At 25.9% G+C, this 20,946-nt stretch overlaps 1 protein-coding gene across 2 annotated transcripts; it reads right to left on the minus strand.

Moving 5' to 3' along the window:
- Positions 1 to 482: 482 nt before the first annotated feature.
- On the minus strand, positions 483 to 20,709 carry LOC126899936 (low-density lipoprotein receptor-related protein 2-like). Of its 2 annotated transcripts, none has more exons than XM_050675223.1 (10): positions 17,689 to 17,800; positions 14,116 to 15,038; positions 12,659 to 12,803; positions 12,239 to 12,351; positions 10,716 to 10,845; positions 9,772 to 9,925; positions 3,755 to 3,998; positions 3,562 to 3,685; positions 1,735 to 1,894; positions 483 to 1,660 (listed from the first exon to the last, which is right to left on the minus strand). In XM_050675223.1, the coding sequence occupies exons 2-10, from the start codon at positions 14,144 to 14,146 to the stop codon at positions 1,658 to 1,660; spliced, it is 1,104 nt and encodes a 367-aa protein (XP_050531180.1). In that variant the 5' UTR covers positions 14,147 to 15,038; positions 17,689 to 17,800; the 3' UTR covers positions 483 to 1,657. The 2 variants fall into 2 exon arrangements, with proteins under 2 accessions (XP_050531180.1, XP_050531179.1); XM_050675222.1 differs by lacking the exon at positions 14,116 to 15,038 and adding an exon at positions 20,556 to 20,709 and having other exon boundaries at positions 484 to 1,660.
- Positions 20,710 to 20,946: the final 237 nt, after the last annotated feature.

A 20,946-nucleotide genomic window follows, 5' to 3' on the forward strand; every position in this document is an offset into this window, starting at 1 on the left:
AAAGTGTCAGATTTATAAAAAAAATATGCTAAATGATAGGTAAAGACATCACGCATCTATAAAAAAATTATATTGATTTGGTCATTTTTAAAAATAATGACAGTTTTATGTAAAAAAAATTGAAAAAATTAACGATTTTTAAATTAGTAATTTTTTTGGAGATTTCCCCCATTTACGGGGAACGATGGACATTTTTGAGGGTAATGTCTTCGACTAGATACAATTTGTGATATTTTGACGTATCGTTGAAAGAAATCGGTTCGGTGAGAGCTGAGAAAAAGTGGTAATAGACACAAAAAAAAAAAAAAAACACATCATAGTAAAATTAATACCATCGCATCGAAGCTAATAATAATGAAACATATAGGTAGGTAAATTATCAAATAATATACACAGTTTATAAAATATTGAGTATATTAAATATAGGAACGTATAATATTTTTTCTATCACAAACGAAATAAGTAATTCGTAAACATTATTTTATTACAATGTTATCACCATATAAAATATATTTATATATATAAAAAAAATAATAAATATTGTAAGTTTTTAAGTAGAATTTTTGTTAGTTTTCGTTAAGTTATTATACTTAAACGAAACATTTCAATTGTTTTAGTAAAAGTGTGTTTTCTGAGGCCATTTTCTAAAAGCACATTTTACAAACATATTGACAAATTAACAGTTTAATTTTAAAAAATTGTGCCGCGTTAAAAAATTTAGCCAGTCATTATTTTATTTAAAAAATTGTATTTGTAAAATTGACTTCAGTTTTTGAAGTAAGTACACGTTTGTTGATACTTTATTGATGTGAATGATGTTTTGTTGTAATTAAAGATGATATTGTAATTTGTACAGCACTTGTTTGTTATTTTTCTCTTGTTATCATCTTAATGTGTTTTTTGATAACTATTTAAGATAATTAATCCAACAGCTCCATACACATATCATTAGATTTGATTGCATTTAATAATAATGCGTTTTCTTTAAATCGTTTTAATGAATATATTTCCCGCACATAAATTTTATTCATCTCAATAGATTCTCGAAGTTAATTTAATTTTTCTATTAAAAGACTTAAATCACTTTGAAAACTTAACTAATTTACGGTTAAATGAAAATTCTCGAATGAATATTATAAATCACTTTTTGAATATAACATTACATTCAAAACTAATTTATCAGACGTAAAATTAGTTATTGAAAATATTCGTTATAAAAAATATGAACTTGTGTACGCTAATGGTGTCGGTATCCTTTGTTGCATAACAGCATCTTGTGAGTTATTAACGATCAGCATGTATTTAAATTGTTTTTTATAGTGTACTTGATTATGATAAAACAATAATTTATTCGTTATATTATTAAAGAAAAATATGAAAATTTGAAATAACTTAATTTTGAAAGTTACTTTAGTACTTTATTATTATTTTATATAGTAGATAATTTAGTTAATTTATTGAAAGAAATAACTGAAAAATTTTAATTAAAATTCATTTTGATTCTTGAGATTAATTTAAGTTACACTTGAAATAAAAAAAATGTTTTAAAGAAAAAAATTTAATTTATCATTTTTAAATTAAGAATTTTAAAAAACTTCATAGCACCAGGTTGATAATTATATCTTCGCCTGCTATAGTATAGCCAGTATGTTTATATTTACTGATCACAAACGCAATAATATTATTAATACAGTGAAACTGATGATATTAAATAATTTACTATAACACGCTCACTTGTTTACTCTCGACTATGTTTTCGACTAGTTCTATGATTGACTCACGACATTTAATTTGTTCAAAGCTTTTACTTTCCCTATGACAGCACAGTAACGATTTATCCATATTACACATTGGACTAAATGGTTTATTTTTTTGTGAATCGCAAATAATTGACCTGAAAAAAACATAATTTATAGGGTTGTTTAATAGATCTACTTTAATAGTTAAAAAATATATTTCCTCTTGAAAATTTTTTTACTAATTCAAATATTCTAAGTAGTGCATAAAATAATATAAAACTAATATAAATACAAATAATGTTGGCTGAAACTAAAGTAAATACAAAATAAAAATATTATTATTTCATTGGTGTAGCCAAACATTTTTTTCCAGAGAATCTAATATGAATTTTTTTGATGATATTTGTGTTTGCTCGAAATGCTTCTAGAAGAACAATAAAAATTTATATCGTCACATGAATTTCAGGGGGCCGTAGGCTTCTCCCTGGCTACACCCCATTGTTTTTTATTCTACGTAATAATATTATTTTTGATACAATCAACTTAATCAAAACAAAGTTGTAAATAATGATGTTCGGTTTTTTAGATGTTATTACATACTATCATACCTTTAAAGCACACTCTGAAGTGTAGGCCTAGTGTAATCACATGTAATTGTGGGTAGTCAGAATCATGATTTTTATTGTAATGATAATTTAGGAAATTATATTATTCGTATATGACCGTTACTCATTCGTGATAGCTAATATATTATTAATAATGGTAGTATGGTACCTTAACTAAGTACTACTAGTACAGTTTATTGAGTATCGTGTTCGTAATCATACATCTTAGAAGCCGTATAATCGTTTTTCCTTTACCTTTTTACCATGACTAATTTTTTAATAATCGTTTTAACACCTAACAGCGGCGCCACTAACAACAGTATATATATATATATATATATGCGTGTGTGTGTGTGTGTATGTATATATTTATATTATAATAAAATGATAATGTATTCAGTATACCGGACACACAAAATTAAACATTTGATACTTTTAGCCGATTAAAGTTTATACATCGATGTCGTAAGATCCAAGCAAATCAGTGTGCGACCAAGTAAAATAGGCATATGTGAGGTATCTATATTTTTTACATGGAATTTATCTGAATTTTTTATAAATTAATGTTTTGAAAGTTCTGTTATCTTTTAAAATACGTCGTTCATTCTTAATAAAAATGCTCTATAAGAAAATCTATATTTTAATCTATGGAATTATAGAAGTGTTAATGTGTTACATTAAAACAAACATAGGTTCTTATTTTTATAACAGACAGGATATTACAGTAGTCACAATTTATTTACAAAATCTGTCATGCGTGTGTACTAAATCTTTGGCCTTTATTAATAAGAGTAATCCATCTGACCCTTTTATGAAATTGTATCATTCTAGTTTCGTTTATATCACGTTTTATTTCACGAGAATCACTAGCCATTAATCTTTTATTGTTACAAGAGTTTGTTATCTGACAAGGAACACATGTTTCTTTGTTACACTTGAGAGGTGTTGACAAACAAAAATAATGTCAAGTTGAGTTATAGTTGCACTTGTGTTTCTATTGAAATGAAAAAAGTTAAAGCTATCCGAGAGTTTTGTAGCCAATATATGAAAAATTCATGACTATTGTTTTGAAAACTGTTATTGTTATCATATATACTATAAAATCTATTTTGTTTGGTATTCATTTTAATCAATTCATTTTTAAGGCATCTATTGTTCACAATTAACTATGGATTTTTTCCCTATAATATCGTTAACATAATGTGCTACACACTTACATGGTATTATCCTCATTTAACTGATGTCTTGTTCCACAAATGAACAGCTTTGTGTTGTCATTCAGGGTGCTATATTTATGGCAATAAGGTGAAGAACTTTTGGTCTTTAGATAGTTAATTTCGTCTATAAATTTAATACAAATAATTTTTGTTAAATAAAACATCATGATATGTTTAATTGGTTGTTACGCACATTCAGTAGATATGGAATCACATGAACTACCGCACGCTCCAAGTGATCCACTACAATGATTGATATTATAAGTCGAAAGTAGTGGTGCTGCTTCCCATTTTTCATATAATTTTTTTCCTGTTGGTGGAAATCTAGTAGCTTCTTGAGAAAAGCAATATATCTGGTTGAAATCGGAGTTGTCGGTACAATTTTTTTCACATTTTCCGTCAAAACAATCGGTTAATTCTTCACAGAGACATGATTTCTATAAAAACAAAAGTACTAAGTATACTTTTTATACATCAGTTTTTCTTGATAAATAAGTTGGACATTAGAGACAGACGGGGAACAAAACTATTTCTGATTTATTTAATAAAGTTACCACATATTATTGAATGTGCTTAAATTACTTTGAATAATTGAATAACAAAAACTATCCATGAATATTTTAGAATCAGTTTACTCGCTTTTAAAAAATTTAATAATCTATATAAGTTGTTTCTAATTTTAAAGCGTATCAATTTAAAAATTACTATTTTAAGTATAAAATAGAATTTTGTCTAAAAAATCATAACTAAAATACAACATTTTGAATTACCACCTATAATTATTATTGAAAACCTTAGATGAGAAGTATAATATAACATAACTATCAAAATAATAGTCTGTAAATAATGGACAGATCCGGAAATTCATATACATGAACTATTATTAATAATATGGATAGTAAAAATAATGTAATTATCCGTGAAAAATACGAGACGGTTGACCTTATTATGTAGGAGTTGGCTGTTTAGCCCTGTAGCGCATATAGTTTTTATGATATTTATGCATTTCATACTTCCGAAATGGTCTTTTTCTTATCTATAATTATAGTTATAATATAACAGTACTATCACAATATTTTTATTTATTATGGTTGCGTTTGGCATGTTACCGATGAAATGGAAGAAGCTATAAATAACACTTATTATGAAAAAATATGACAAAAAAAAATCGTAATGCCTAATATAAAAAATGGGTAATTTATGTAAAAATTTATTCCTAAAAATATTCTATTAAAGATAGATTGTAATTTAATGGAAATTCTTTAGTTCTGTTTCTTAGCCGCAATAATTAAGTATAAGCTACACGGGGTTGTTACGTTTTAAACGTGTTTAAAACACTAAAAATGACAAAATTTACAATGGTCGATTAGAAGTTTTAAACATTATTTAAAAAAATAAACGAATATTATACTAGAAAACAAAGAAATTATTCAAGTAGACTATTTGAAAACTTAGGCAGCATTAAAACAGACAACGGGAGATTAAAAGCAAGCTTGGTCAAGTAAAAAATACATTCCTTAAAAAGAAAAAAATACTAACATCAAAATATATGAATATAGTAATAAAGAATAGGGTCATAAAAACATACGTATAGAGTGTTACATTATATAGAAACGAGACATGGACAATTAATAAAAAATAGAAAGATATGTTAGAAGCTCTGGAGATTTGCAGTTGTAGAATAGACTGGACTGAGAGAAGATCAAATGAAGACGTCTTGAGAACAGTAGATGACATACGAACATTAATAGACACGATCAAGAGAAGTATATGGCTTCTATAATAATTTTATATTATTATAGTTTAATAATTGAAGGAACGATAGGAGGAACAAGATCAAGAGAAAGACTTAGGACGAAATGCATTAGTAATTAGGATACAGGAGTCAGAATATGGCAAATGATAGATAAAATAAAGTAAACAATAATTGCAAAAAATTTATTAATAATATTTGGATTGAAAAAAATATATCAAGTTTATATTTAGTTTTGAATTTCCTTTTTATAATTTAATAAATCCTATAAATTTAAATTCAATTAAAATTTAAGTACAAAAAATATTATTATCATTAAATCGACATAGATGTTATAATTAATATATGGCTACTTATTTTTTAAACTGTTGATAGTAAAAAGTACGATTTTATAGTTTTATTATTATAATTATATTTTCATAAAATATATGTACGAGATATAGTAAATTAGCTTATGTCACTAATGCAAATTTGGCGTTAATTTATCAGTGCCATATGATTAATTCTCAATTAAGGTAAATAAATGAGCACATTAATTTTAGGTAAAATGGAGTTTGAATTAATATGTATGTTTTGTACTTTTATATACCTACTTATATTATTAATAAACTAGGCTATATTTAAATTAGAATAAGTTATTATACTACACAATATTTATTAATTTATTAAAATAATTGGTTTATTGTTATTGATTAAATGATCAGTTAAAATAACTTAAGCTTTTATTTCATAATATCCATCCGTTTATAGTTTCAATAATTCTTAATTATTTTTTATCTCATATTGTAGTATATAACATTATATACTAAAAAAAATGTTTATTTATCTGCGACAATTTTTACTTATTGATTCATAATATTTATATTAAAAAAAACTTCCTAATTTAAGTAAACATTTTTGTACAAAAGTGATACAGGGTATCTGTACTTCACAAAATCATTTGTAGTGTAACTATCACTATCCATTAACATAATATACCAATTAAAAACATCAAAATCTTACTAAAAGTGCATAATATAAATCATGTATTTTATTCAATTAAAAAAAAAACTCAGCATAATCCTTAAAGTAAAAAAAACCTTAAACAACAACAAGTATCGTAAATTAATTTACTTTTACTGTGTTAGACGATACAAAAAGTCAATATTTATTTAGTGAGTTTAAATAATAAAACAGTCAATGCATACATTAACTAAGTTACTAGGGGACTCAAGTCGTAAAGAAAGTCTGTGGAATTTGATAGTGTTTTTGTCAGCCTTGGACTGTCAAAATGATCAATTAAGGGTCAGTATTATATTATATAGTTGATACATTTATTATGTTTATACAGCTCAAAATTCCAAGTAAAATCAATAGTAAGGATACTAAAAACATGTCATCGATAAAATAAAAATTTAATTCCAGAAATACGTTTTAAATCAATCTATACATAATTAAAGGTCATATAACAATGGGCAAGTTTGGAATGCGTAAAGTTCTACTCTCTATCATCTACGGAATTTTCAATGTTACAGTTATGACGTGCAATAAAAATGATTAATGATACTACCCGTTCCGCTAGCTTTATCTGTCAACTTCATTTTTCAAGCCATTCATCATATTAAAAACCATTAATTTTCAAAATATAATAGAAAAAAATTTTGTTTGAAGTTCATATCAATTACAATAAAGTATAGTTTTTATGACATTACAAACTTATAGGAAAAATATGTTAAATCTAGTAAAGTTTTTCTGAAATATTATGATCTGCAATCATTAATTATCAAATATGAAACCTTTAGATAAGTTTTCAAAATGACAAATACGGTCAAAGTATTATGAGCGTATTACTTGTGTGCAGATTTAACCACATGCGACAATGGAAAGGTTTCTTTTAAAAAGTTAATTTTAATGTTGGATATGTTGAAATATAACAAAAGTTATATGTCATAAAGCTTGTATTATTTTTAACTGGTCGCACGTTATCACGAAAATATAAAAATAACAAAAGTGTTGTTAAGGAAGTGAAGTGTTTCAACAACATTGAACCAACGCCTCACTAGTCACATAAAAAAACGAGAAAAAAATATATAGGACGATTTACGAAATGTTTACAGTCAGCAACTTCAATCAAATAAGTGCAACCGAACATAATTTGTGATTGTATTATTTTGTCAAAAAAGTTTTCAATATTTATAATTTAGTAGCATCCAAATATTTTTTCAATTATTAAATAAGATGCTAGTGGTTGAACAGTGATATAATTATGACCATGATAAATTTTACGAATAATAACATTTTTATGTTAATTCTGACTAGAAAAAGTTTTACTTTTATGATAAAATAATGTAATTTACTTATAAAGTTCATAACTAATTAACATAAATTATTATTAATATAATGCGAAAATTTTTAATGGAAATAGAGGTTTATTTTGATAACTTATACAATTGATACATTCAATGTACATACTACTTAATTTATAAACTCTTCAGAAAAAATATTCAAGAAAGAAAATTTCGACCAGAGCTGTCACGTTTTTAACATGTTTAAAATATTGAAAATGTCAAATTTTACATTGATCTTATAGCATATTTTAAATTTTTGAACAGATATTTTTTAGCTTCGATGCCAAGTTGAGAAGGTATTAATTTTACTATGATGTGTTTTTTTTTTTATGTCTGTTGCCACTTTTTCTCAGCTCTCACTGGACCGATTTCTTTCAATAATACGTCAAAAGATCACAAATCGTATCTAGTTGAAGACATTACCCTTAAAAATTGAAAAATTTTTCCTTGTTCCCCGAAAATGGGGAAAATATCCAAAAAAATTACTAATTTAAAAATCGGTAAATTTTGTCATTTTATTCACTTTTGTTTCTTAAAACTTCTATAACTTTTTCAAAAATCAACATAATTTGTTTTTATACTAAAACCTTAGATATTTTCCTTTTATTTGATATCATTTTTTTGAAAATCTAACACTTAACCTGCTCATTGGGGGGGNTCTCTCATTTGATATCATTTTTTTTTGAAAATCTAACACTTATTCTGCTCACAGGGGGGGGTTAAAATAGCAACTTTTTTACAAAAACTAAATTTTTCAACTTAATTTTTGAAAATGTTCCGGAAATACTGCGTTCTTTAAACATATACCAAATTAAAGCTTATTTTATGTACAATAAAATGAAAAAGAAAAATTTGTCCCGACGACCTATCTTCTATGCGCAAATGGCTACCGTATTAAAAAATATGCTATTTTTCTATTAAAATTCTAGGTTTTGTATTTTATTTTATTTAAAAATATCTTATTAGGAGAATATATTTACTTTCATGAATATTATATAATTTAATTGACATAGAATAAAGTTCATAAGACATAAGAAATTAAACTTACCAAATTTTTTTTTTACTTTTTTAAAGTTGAAAAAATAATTTTTAAATTTGAGTTAGCTTAAATAGCCAATTTTTTGCTTCGATGCGAATTTTTTATATGTAAATACTAATTTTTTATAATATTAAAACTTAAAAGTGATAGAAAAAGTCTAATTGCAGATTTAAAAACATCGTGAAAAGTTGATTTAGAATGGTATATTTTTGTTACTGAAGAAAGTTCCTTGTAGTTCAGTGTATTTATTTATATTAACAAACAGTTTTTATTGAAATTTATTGTATCAAGCCCTTTAAATTTTTATACACGTAAAAATAAAGCAAAATACAACTTCTTTATTATTTTTATAATTTCTCCGTTTAATTTACAATATTAAATTATTGAATATCAATTTCATACTAAATTTAATAATTATAATTAGTATTTATTCATATATTATATTTTAAAATCAAAGAACTACTAATTAGGATATAGTCAAAGAAATAAGAGTTGATGTTGCTTTTGGAATAATCCACCACCAATTTCTCTAAATGAAACACTATCTAAAGATTTGCATCGAAGCGTTTCTTATGATAGTGATTTTAATCACTGTCAAATATCATCTATACTTGTCCCATCTATGCCTTGTCTACACTGTGCCTCGACCCCACTGTGCTACCGTTTTTTTTTTTTTTTTTATAGAAATACATGTTTTTTTTAATAACCCTGACCCCAATCGATTGAATCTACTAATTGCTGTTATTTTTATTTTTATTGTTCGTCGCTATAAATATTCATTTTTAAACTACCACTGCCAATGTGAAATAAGTACTATTTTTAATAGAAAACAAAGTGTTATTTTATAATTTTTACAAACAAGTGAAAATTCTATCTTGGGGTAATTTTTAGTATAAATGATCAAAGCTTTACACTATAAATTTTTTTTAATATTATTCTTAAATTGGAAATACTTATAACTATAAACTATTTTATAATTATAAGTAAAATTCAATATAATAAAACAATAGTAATTTTGTATGTTTATTCATTCATAATCATCATATGATTACTATGAAAGTTTATTGATAAATAAATTAAAATTTATTTACCTTGATAAAATCTCCAGAACAATGATGTTTTCTCGGTGAACAATCAATATTTTTTTGTTTTAGTATGATTATATTTGATACTCCTACTTCGGAATCAAACTGAATTAACCTTCTACATACCCGAATATTATTTGAACATCCAATGTTTAGACGCCTAGTAAAAATCATATATATTTTAATAACATCAACATATGTAATTGATTAATCAGAAATGTATCATTAAAATATTTTTTTATTCTGATAATTAATGTCAAAAATAATTTCCATAAAAGTCTATTCAACTTTTCAAACATTATCTACAAATTATTTATGACAAATGAATTATACATGGTTATATTATTAGGATAATTAATTATAGAGAAACATGTTTCGCTTGAAAGCCGACACATAATTTTTAAATACTAACGAATGACAAAGTAGATTTTTTTTTGGTTACTTCAAATGTCACTCATTAGTTGAATGACTAATTTTGTTAATATAAAATATCTTAACAAATCTGTTCGCAGACAATTATTTTTAATGATTTATTTCATTTACACTTGGCAGAGTTGTAGTGTCAAGAATATTATATGTGACACTTAGTTTTAATTATTAAATAGACGTGGTTATCAGTTACATATCATAGAATTAACTTGATAATTATTCATTTCATTTAAACTAATAACTTAGCTTCAATCGTTAATGAAAATTTATTGAAGTAGAAAATCAGCAATATTGCGAAAACATTGTCTGAAAATAAAGTTGTTATTTTAATAATTCCTAAGCGACTATATTGGTCTAATAATAATAAAAAAAACCATTTGAATTCTGATTGAAATTCATTAAATCTTATAATAGTTTTTATTTCTATGTTTAATCAGTAAAAATTTAGTTATATTTTCAAAACTTGGATATTGAAGTATTATTTAATTGGTACAAGATTAAATAAGTCAATAAATATTTACCCTGAGACGTCTGTTTCACTTTTTGTGTTAAAACGATTTTTGATATCGCTGCTACATTCTTTTTCTGTATGGAAAAAATATACACCAGGAATCTTATTTGGAAGTTGATATTTGTTTCGAAATAAAAATTCTATAAAAATTGATTAAAACATATTAAATTATTGTGTTTGAAAAAAAATTGATCAATAATGAAATAAAATAACTAAAAACTTTTCTTTGTAATTTTTCTTAGAAATTCAGTAAATTTGAAATTAAACTCAAATACACAAATAACTCGTCACTTCAGAAAAATTGTTTCAAACTCGATTTTTTTGAAAAGTAACTTTTTTTGACGGATTAGTTTATTTATTTATTTTGGCGGAATTCAATTTCTACAGTCATCATAACATCACTTAATATTATTTTATGGTTTAAGTTGTACTAACTAATTATATTATAATTACTCTTTTTTTACGATAATAACTAAAAATAACAAAATGTAACATTTTTTTATCAAAGTTCTGCATGAAAATTGTTTACTATTTACTATAAAAAATATATATTTAAGCCATAGGCTATAGAGTACCTTCTCTTTATATCAAATATATATATATATATAAATGAATTATAATTAAATGATTTGAGGAGAAGCTTTCTAAGTATTGGAAACTTAGTAATTAGTAGTAAAATTCATTTATATTTATAACTACTTTAAAATTAATTATGAGATTTATTAGTGTGAAATGATCATAGATAGTTTCCTCAAAATGAAAATGTCCTATGATATACCTACATTTGTTTCATCCATATTTATTTTTGTACCCAACAGGTTCTAAATATTATTATGTAGAACATTTTTTTTTGTTTATTGTCATTTTTAATTATATTATCATTAAAGTCTATGGAAAGTTAATAGTAAATATTTGTTGCATCAAGTGTAAAATTCTGAAATTTCAGTACGAAAATCAAAGACTTGCAATGACTTTTACTCGGCTGAACGTGCAATAACATAGTGTCTTTGGTTAGCATAATCACGTTTTATGGTAAAATATAATATACACAACAATTAAAACAGTAATAAAGCTGTTTAATGACCACTAAAGCAAGTATAAAAATAAAACAGTTAAAAATTTAGTTTTATGCTAGTTTTATTAAATGATTCTAAATGCTTTGAGTTTTGGTTTAAATTACTTAAAGTTTAAACGATTTAAACTTTAATTATTGTAGCAATAATAAAAAAGACCGCCTAACAGAAAATTATAGTGATTTAACGAGCCAGTTAATTATATTAGCGTTTTAATAAGACAGATATGACTTAAATAAATATTATATTTAAGTTATTTTATTCTGAATTCTTTTTGAATGTTAATGAAAGACTAAAATACCGAATTTTTTAAAAATTATTTGGAATATTTTTTATTTTTATTCAGTTTGTTAATTATTATAATGTTACTGACAATTTTTTATATGGAGTGTTAGTCCATACAATACAAAACTTATGTAAACTTATTAAAACTAAATAAAAATAATTTTGCAATACTAACCACAGTCATATTCATCGCTATTATCTCCACAATCGTTTGTATTGTCGCATCTTTGTATCATTTCAATACGTTTACCATTGTTGCATTCAAATATAGACAAATTACCGTATTTCCTACAGCATATAATTGATAAATATCATGAGTTTAATTAATTAAAATGAAATGAAAACATAATAATAATAACATTAGATTATTATTATTTAAATTTTAACGCCATAATAACAATATTAAAATAAACTTTGTCAAAATATTTAGTTTATTTTTCTTGTACCATTTAAATTGAATAATTGATCAATTGAATGTTCAATTCGTAAGCGTAATACATTTAACTAATTTTATAGCGTATATTTTATTTAAAAAAAAATTATAAAAATATTCAGCAAATATTTTATTTTTAAATACGTTTTATTCGTATTTTACCTTAACCTGATGAAATTGACATAGTTCACGTCATCAGTTGAATAAAAATGATCATTGTTGTAATCGCAGACCCAAATCCAACCGTCACACGGACCATAAGCACTTGCTGTAGACTTCTGTTTGTATGCACTTGTGGCGAATAACTCTGTAAAACGAATTTAATACTATACAATAACACAGAGAATTCTAAACTATTCATTTCGTGGACCACACGCGATTATACGGTAGTAAAATTGTGACAATTTCATCGTTTTTTCAGACTTTCGAAAATTAAGGAAGCATTCCACAAAATAACAATAATTACGTTTATTTTTTATTTTTTATGAAATATTTGTGTATTTAAATTAAACATTTTTGTGGTAATACTAAATGATCATTTGAAATTCAAAATATGACCTTAAACTATATCAAAAGTAAATATACTTCAACGTCTGATTTTTAAAGCAAATAAACAGTAGTTTAATAATATAGGCTTTCGAATAAAATTTAAATGTCATCGAGTTTTTTTGCTATAAATTATGTTTTGGGCATAAATTGTAACATGACCGGATTAATTTTATCGTCTAACTTTAGGCATTGTCAGGTGATGTTTTCTATAGTAATTAAAATCTCATTGATGAATATTTATTACTGTAGACAGTAAAGTCCCGTTTAATATGCGCATATATGTACTTTGATGCTGATTGGCTGTAAGCGATATATACAACTTATATATCATACCCGTTGTTCATTTAAAACATTAATTTAAAAAAATTGTATACATTTTAGGTAAATAAAGCATCTAATTTATAATTAATTCTATCATTACTTAATTATAAATTATTATCAATGAATTTAAATAAGAAATCTTTTAATTAAATTATACAAGTATTTTTTATAAAGTTAAACTAAATTTTTTCAAATTTATTAAAGAAGGAAATCCTGAGACATGTAATACAAATGTTATACAAGTATTATCAGAGATTTATTTTGTTATAATCTAGAATATTATTCATGTGCATATTCATCGTGCCTTATTTTTGTAATAACTGGCAACTTTAACAATTTAAATAAAGCGTATTATGTTGATAAATATGGTATTTTTCTATCCGGAAAAAACACGGTCTAATTCAACAGGAATTTCATTTTTACTATAAATTAAAACAGTTTTTGGTAGTTATGTAAATGCTATTGTATTGTAACGGACCTTTTGTTGTTACAAAGTTCTTAACAAAAACAAAAGATTTCAGCTAAGAATACACTAGATTAGTACTTTAAAAATTATTCAATTATTCAAATGAGTAAATATAAGCTATAATACTCTAAAAAGCAAAAGCAATTGTTTATCTGTTTAAAATTTCAAAAAAAAAAACGAAATTATTATTATTATTTAATAACAGTTCAGTTATGGATCATTAAAAAAAAATTATTTGATTGAATGTATAAAAGTAATTAGATTGGTCAGAATACTAACTTACTTGAAATTGTTTGAGTATTTTGCATCTTCATAAAATCTTTGGAAAATTTTTCAATTTTTTGAATTTATTAACATATAATTATTGTTTTGTTCATTTTATCTTAGGTTTTAAAAATATTTTAATCATTTATACTAAGTTTGTTTATTCCAATAAATTAATTTTTGAATAATGCACTTAACCAAAGCGAACTTAGTTATTTAAATTTGTAGATTTATACTTGTCAGTCAAACTTCATATTTATCTGAATGGGACTTAATATTAATGAACCAGCTTTAAGCATAAACAAAAAAGATGTCAGACCGACTATTTTATCGGGAATTGCTCTGAGATCAATATTGTGATAATATATTAATAAAAGATTAGCTTACAAAATATTTTCACACGCACTCAACACTACTACACGAATTTACTAAAATGTTTTCTATTTCTAATATTAACAATTTTTGATTTATATTTTTAATCAAAAATCTTGGAAATCGTAATCTGAGGATTGAACATCGTCAGTTTGACTGACATTAAGATATTTTTCCTCTGAATTTCGATCTTCAATCTGAATAACATTTTTATTTAATTGCATTGTGTCATTATTCACATTAGACTGATTCGCTAGTAAAGTCAGCTGAGTCTTGCTCACGGCTTTCTTGACTCCAGCTATTTCCTTTGCCCATTTAATAGTATTTTTTTGGTCTGCCATATAAACCAAAGCCGATTTCCACATCCTAATGTGCCTTGCTTCAATCGATTTTTTCAAACGACGCCTCTTTGTTTGACTCAGCTGGCTCAAACGGCATTCATTCCCATCGTTTTTTAGAACTGCCATTTGCGCTGTGTCGTCTAGTAAAGAACACTTTGATGAGTGATCCATTGTATCACCCTGGTGGGTTGCCAATGAGTCGGTCGTAAACAACATCTTGATCACCTGTCTGGAGCGATGGAATTACCATATTAATACATTTACTGATAATGAAGCAATAGATTAAAGAATATGTGTAAATATTGTTACTTCATTATAGTTAAACATTCTTAGGTTTTGAAATGATTTATTATCCTGATCTCTTTAATTGACCACTATATTTAGTATTTAAAACAGCGTCTGTCGTATATAGTTGATATCCTTTTCGGATGAATTAGATATTTATCGAATTAATGATAAAAATAGATTTTTTTTTATTATTTTCGAAAACAATGTTATACCATAAAATGCCAAAGACTCTTTTCGTGTAACTATCAGGATCAAATAATTTATGTGAATTACACAGAATGCATATTTTCAGAGGGATATATTTACTTTCCTGTTGTCAACAATTCGTAAAAGAATCGAGTTTGAATTGAGGATAAATAAATTATTATTACGAGAAATAAGAACCGTCTGATTCATCTAGAAAATTCAAAATGACATATTTACAAAGAAACAGAAGGGTTCTAGTTGAAATACGTCGATCAACTTAAGAAATTACACGAATGGTTATAAACAATTTAAACACATGAGTTCATGATGCCACCAACGATCCCTAGTACACAATTTTAGACTGTTTCAGTTCTGTAATCATTTAGCCCTGGCCGTTTTCCAGGAAATATTTCGGTTTCTATTAATGCTGACAAAATGTTACTGTTACGCTAAATACATTTTGCATAAATTAGAAATCTATAAACCACAAGAAAATCATTAATATAACGAGATGACAGTTTGTTGAAATTCAATTCTGAATTATTCTGATCAGGCATCGATTGTAGACAATAAAAAAATAATACGGTCGAGAAAAACCTAAAAAAAGTTTAAATATTTATAGTGTGAATTACTATTACCGTTTAGATCTAGTAGTGGATCAAGGGGAGGACACAGAGTGTACATACTTCATCTTAAGCTATTGTTGTTTAATAAAAGAAAAGTGTTTCGATTGATGAAATTAAAAATAATTGACAATATTTGCCTCTCTTTGAAAAAATTCTGAATATATCCCGTTGGATTAAAGATTTTATTCAGATTATTGACAGAGTTTTCATGCGCAATAGATACAACCATTAATTGTACTTCTAGCGGCATACAATTTAAATCACCGTTTTCTTAAAACTATTATAAAAAAATTAATCCATAACACAAATGACAATCTATAACTGCAAAAGAGATTATAGTCATTTTTAATGACTTAATATTAATAAATTGTTCTTTGGGTGTTACTATTGAAAACATTAGGCAAATTCTTATAAATTTCACTCCAAACATAAAAACTGAAGTAGATTCAAAAAAAATAATGAGATAAATTCAATTGTGTGCATAAAACTCTTAATAGTTTAGCAAACTCTTATGCTACAATAGTTGGAGAGAAAATAGATATTTACTTAAACTGTTGTGATTTTTATGGAACGACAAAAGTTTTGTTTGATTCTACACTTAACGAATACTTTCTATTGCAATATTAACATTATTAACTTAACTGTAATGTTTTAAGATCCTCGTTTTGTTCAAAGGACGATAGTTCTTTGTTGATAATCGAACCCGGGAGTATTCTAAAATGTGTCCTCCGGGAATTCACAATCATTTGTGATTAATTTTAAGTTACTAAAGTAAAAGTACGCCATCAGATTTTCAACTCTATCTCTGGATGTAAAATAAATTCAAAAAAAAAAAAACTAAAAAATTTTTAAAATGATGAGTAATATATATCAAGTTAATTTTTTTTTTAATAGAAACAAAAATCAACCACGCTGAAATATTCGTTATTTTTCTAGATCCTACAAACTTACAAGTAAACTTTTTATTCGTATAAAAGTAAAAAGGAATATTGAGGTGTTCTTGTATCAAAATAAATATACGCATGTAGTAAATAACTTTTCCATAATGTGGTACATAAGGGTGTAAAAAAACTTAAAAAAAATGTATAAGCCTCATACGTTGTAGCTAATTTTCATAAAATTCTGAAATAAACTATAAAGAACTCTTGTCATTTTTCATCCCGGCTTGCAACCCATAACGCGACATTATAATTCTGGCTGGAGAACATAAAAAAAGGTTACTATAATAAACCATTAACGAGGAGCCAAACCGACATAGTTCCTAAGGTTGTTGCGACAATATGTAAACAATAATCTCGGTTGTCATGTGAAACTGCGATAAGGACGGTGACGCACACATTTGTAGTGTAATATTAAATTGCGGAGTTAAAATAATGGGACAAATTAGACCGCAATATCACACGATAGGCCAATTCAGTCTTTCATCTTGTCGACTCCGGCTGGTGATTTATTACTAAAAAATACATCATTCGTTGTATTGGTCCTTTAACGAGCACAATATATAATGATATGTAGCACAAAGTGTTGGACGTCGTCATCATCATCATGGTCCCTATACATTGGAGTGGACTCAAATGTTGTAATCTCTCAGTCATTTCATAATCTATGAGAAGTGTATTGTTCGGTATAGACAACTTTTGTATTACTCTTTCATTGTATATGCACATGGAATAATTTGTTATGGATTGATTTATCATTCACGAGACTCGTATATATAATAAAAAAATGAATGTGCCTAGCTATAGAAATACGATTGTTATAAGACTATAACCGACTTACCTCTTGAAAACGACAACTGGACCGCAATGATTTGCAATAACAACGTTTGGCACCACATTGTGACACGCAATGTAAACGCGATACTCGAAAAAACAACCGCCTCGTTTCCACTCTAGAATATAAAACAGAAGGCTGTCAGTGATTATTTTATAACAATTCTGTTTCAATAAATCTGTCGTTATAATATTGCTCAAGATTTTGATTTACAAGACTGTTAAACTTTTACTATCGACGTATTTGTCCCTTACACGAATGTCAAAAATAAAGTAAAGTTTCAATATTGTACACGGGGCGGTAAAGGTTACTAGGTAAATGCATTAAGAATGATACGCCAGGGGAATTATGTTTTAGTGATTTTACATACTCGCGTAGTAAAATTTTAAGGAATATTTCTATCTTCTACATAANTTACATACTTGCGTGGTAAAATTTTAAGGAATATTCCTATCTTCTACATAGTATTGTTTTTATATTTTATCTTTAACTGTGCCATGTGAGAGTAATATATTATTTAAAAGTGTACCACCGCTTAACTAGAAACATATTTTCACGTGGATTACGAGACTTAAACGTAAAAAACCTACAGATTACCAAGCATCAAAAACTTCAACTCCTATAAATAATACGGTCGTTTTAAGTAATCGTATTACTCAATGTCTCGGGAAAACCCTGTAAACAGATTGGTTTTATTTCATAAGAAAAAAAAAACATTATTGCTATTACTTTGGCCAAATTACTTTAAAAAATAAACATAATATTTTATTTACGGAGCAAATAAATATTTAAGTAGGTGAATAATAGAGATCATTTATTATATGTTTTGAAAAGTAATCAATTTAAATAATTTTTCAAAAATAAATTCCAAATAAACGTACGACACTGTTATCATCGTAGAAAGACAATTTTCAATGGACGTACAATGACCGAACTGGGTGTAAATAATTAACTAGACCAACGTTTCATTCTAATCGATATAGCTAATTATATATTAAAAAAAAACCAAAAGCAAAACTGATCAATTTTTTTAAATTTTATTGAAAAATCTGATGGTAATTCTGATAACCTTTAGATTAGCTAAATTCTGTGTAACTATTATAAAGTGAACACTAAATCATTGAACGGGTTGATGCTGTATACCTATAAAACACCATTGCTTAAGTTGGTGCCCTACGTTTTACTTTTCATTATTTATCTACATTCTTTACCTTTACAGATTATCTTATTAGTAAGCTGATAAAACAAACTTTTTTTTAAATATATATTAGTACATTTAGTAAATATATATTCCGTGGATTATCCAACATGGTGCGGTACAAGATACAATCCTTTTCATTTTTTTTATGCTTTTAAGGATTATCAATCTTGTTCTTTTTACAATACAACTAATAAAATTTTCAAACAAGTACTTTAAGAAGACATGAAGCAATCGTTAAACAAAGTGCTGAGTTTTAATATGGTAAAACAAATCGTTAGATAAATAAATACATTATATGAACATTTTACTATGAAACGTATTTCAAAGAAATATCTGGAGGTTATATAAAAATCTACTTGGTTTTAATATTCTGACAATAAATTGCGCATTGAATAACCATGCAATGTAAACTATACAATGAATAAATAAATAACGTGCTTAAATAATTTTAGTTAATTGCTAACATTTCATTACAAATGTTTTATTATACACGTCACTTTATAATAAAAATGAACAACGTTAGTGTAATAGTCATTATACCTAAATATTGAACGAATATATGATATTTTAGTAATAAAAATCGTAGACAAATAATATTATTTATAAATAAAAAAAATGGGTGACAGTATTCCTAATTTTTCATGTAACGTTTTTTACTTTGTAATGAAAATAAACAGATAAAATTCAATGGGCGTTTTTCTACTTTTTCCACTCCATAAGTTTTTAAATACAAAAGAGATTACAATATTTTTACGGATAGATATACAATGAGTTTATAAATCTGATTATGTTTTATGACAAAACATTTTTTTTAACTAAAAATGTTAAACATTTTATTATAGCCTAGGACAGTTATTTATATTTATTGGACCAGTCCGCGAGGAGTCTGACAGCTGTGACAAATAATACACCAACAAAATATTAATGGAACAACAGAGTTTTTTATACTATTAGTGAAAACCAATATAAAGAACTATGTTTCTAAGTACAACATTGCATATAATAATAATAATAATAATTTAACATTCACAAAATATACATTTAATACACAGTAATTTTATATCGCAGAAAATGTAAGATCATCATATGTTTAATTGAATACGAATTGCCTATTTGATATTTTTTTAAAAACATTCGAGGAAGAGTTATGCGATAGTACATTGAAAAATTAAAAATAAGATGATTTAAAAACATTTTATAGCGAAACCCAATTTTAAATTGATGTTTTCATCACATTTCCACTATTATAAATTACTTATTTTGAGTTGCATATTAGCTAACTAATATAAATAAAATTTTTAAACAATAAATGAATTAAACTTTTTCATGATAATAAAGCTATTGATCTTTAACAAAGTGATGCATTTTTAATGGCTAAGTACACTTAATTAATTCACTCAATCAAGTAAAATATTTGTTTAGGTATTATGTATTCGAGAAAAAATTAAACATATTTTATACGGCAAAATTAATTAAATTGTTTTTTTTTTTTAATGCAAAATAATGTTTTTATTTAATATAAAAATTTAATAGATAGTTTTCAAACAATAAATGTTGATTAGAAATTTTAAACAAATTCATTAGCTCGACTTTTAATATTTATTTTCATAATAATTCAGTTGATTTTTTACAGTTTTAACAAAATAACTAAAAGTTAATGTGAAATATTTACCTGAGCAGAATTCGGTGGCGACCTGTACGTCTACTCGGTACTTTGCCGGCTCTCATTGAGCCGGCGGCCTTGGCGGCCGTGGAACATGTTCTAAGCCGTCGAGTGTCAGTGCACCGCCGTTTTATGCATGTGCACAGACGACTGTGTTCAACCGAAAAGTTGCGCAAGACGCGCCGCGCCGGCGTCGACAACGATGTTGGCGGCGAGAAGTCACCGCCACCGCTACCGTCGTCGTTGTCCGTCAACCGTCGGCCGAAGGTGGCCGCCGCTCGAGTGTGTGTGGTGGCAGGAAGAACTTACGAGGGTGGCGCGCTCCGTGGGGCGATGGAGTGTCCACACCACACCCCCAAATTTTGACGATCGTTGACGGCGAAACGCCGACATTCTCCGT

Source organism: Daktulosphaira vitifoliae, unplaced genomic scaffold (genome assembly GCF_025091365.1).
Source record: "Daktulosphaira vitifoliae isolate Bord-2020 unplaced genomic scaffold, ASM2509136v1 Scaffold_2, whole genome shotgun sequence".
NCBI classification, from domain to species: domain Eukaryota; kingdom Metazoa; phylum Arthropoda; class Insecta; order Hemiptera; family Phylloxeridae; genus Daktulosphaira; species Daktulosphaira vitifoliae.

Excerpts from the sequence above, each read along its gene's own strand:
- LOC126899936 (XM_050675222.1), bottom strand. The coding sequence starts at position 17,746 with ATGTGGTGCCAAACGTTGTTATTGCAAATCATTGCGGTCCAGTTGTCG. Across the intron at positions 10,846-12,238 it reads TAGCGATGAATATGACTGTG|AATTTTTATTTCGAAACAAA; the intron begins GTTAGTATTGCA and ends CAATTTTTATAG. Across the intron at positions 1,895-3,561 it reads TTAAATGAGGATAATACCAT|GTCAATTATTTGCGATTCAC; the intron begins GTAAGTGTGTAG and ends TGTTTTTTTCAG.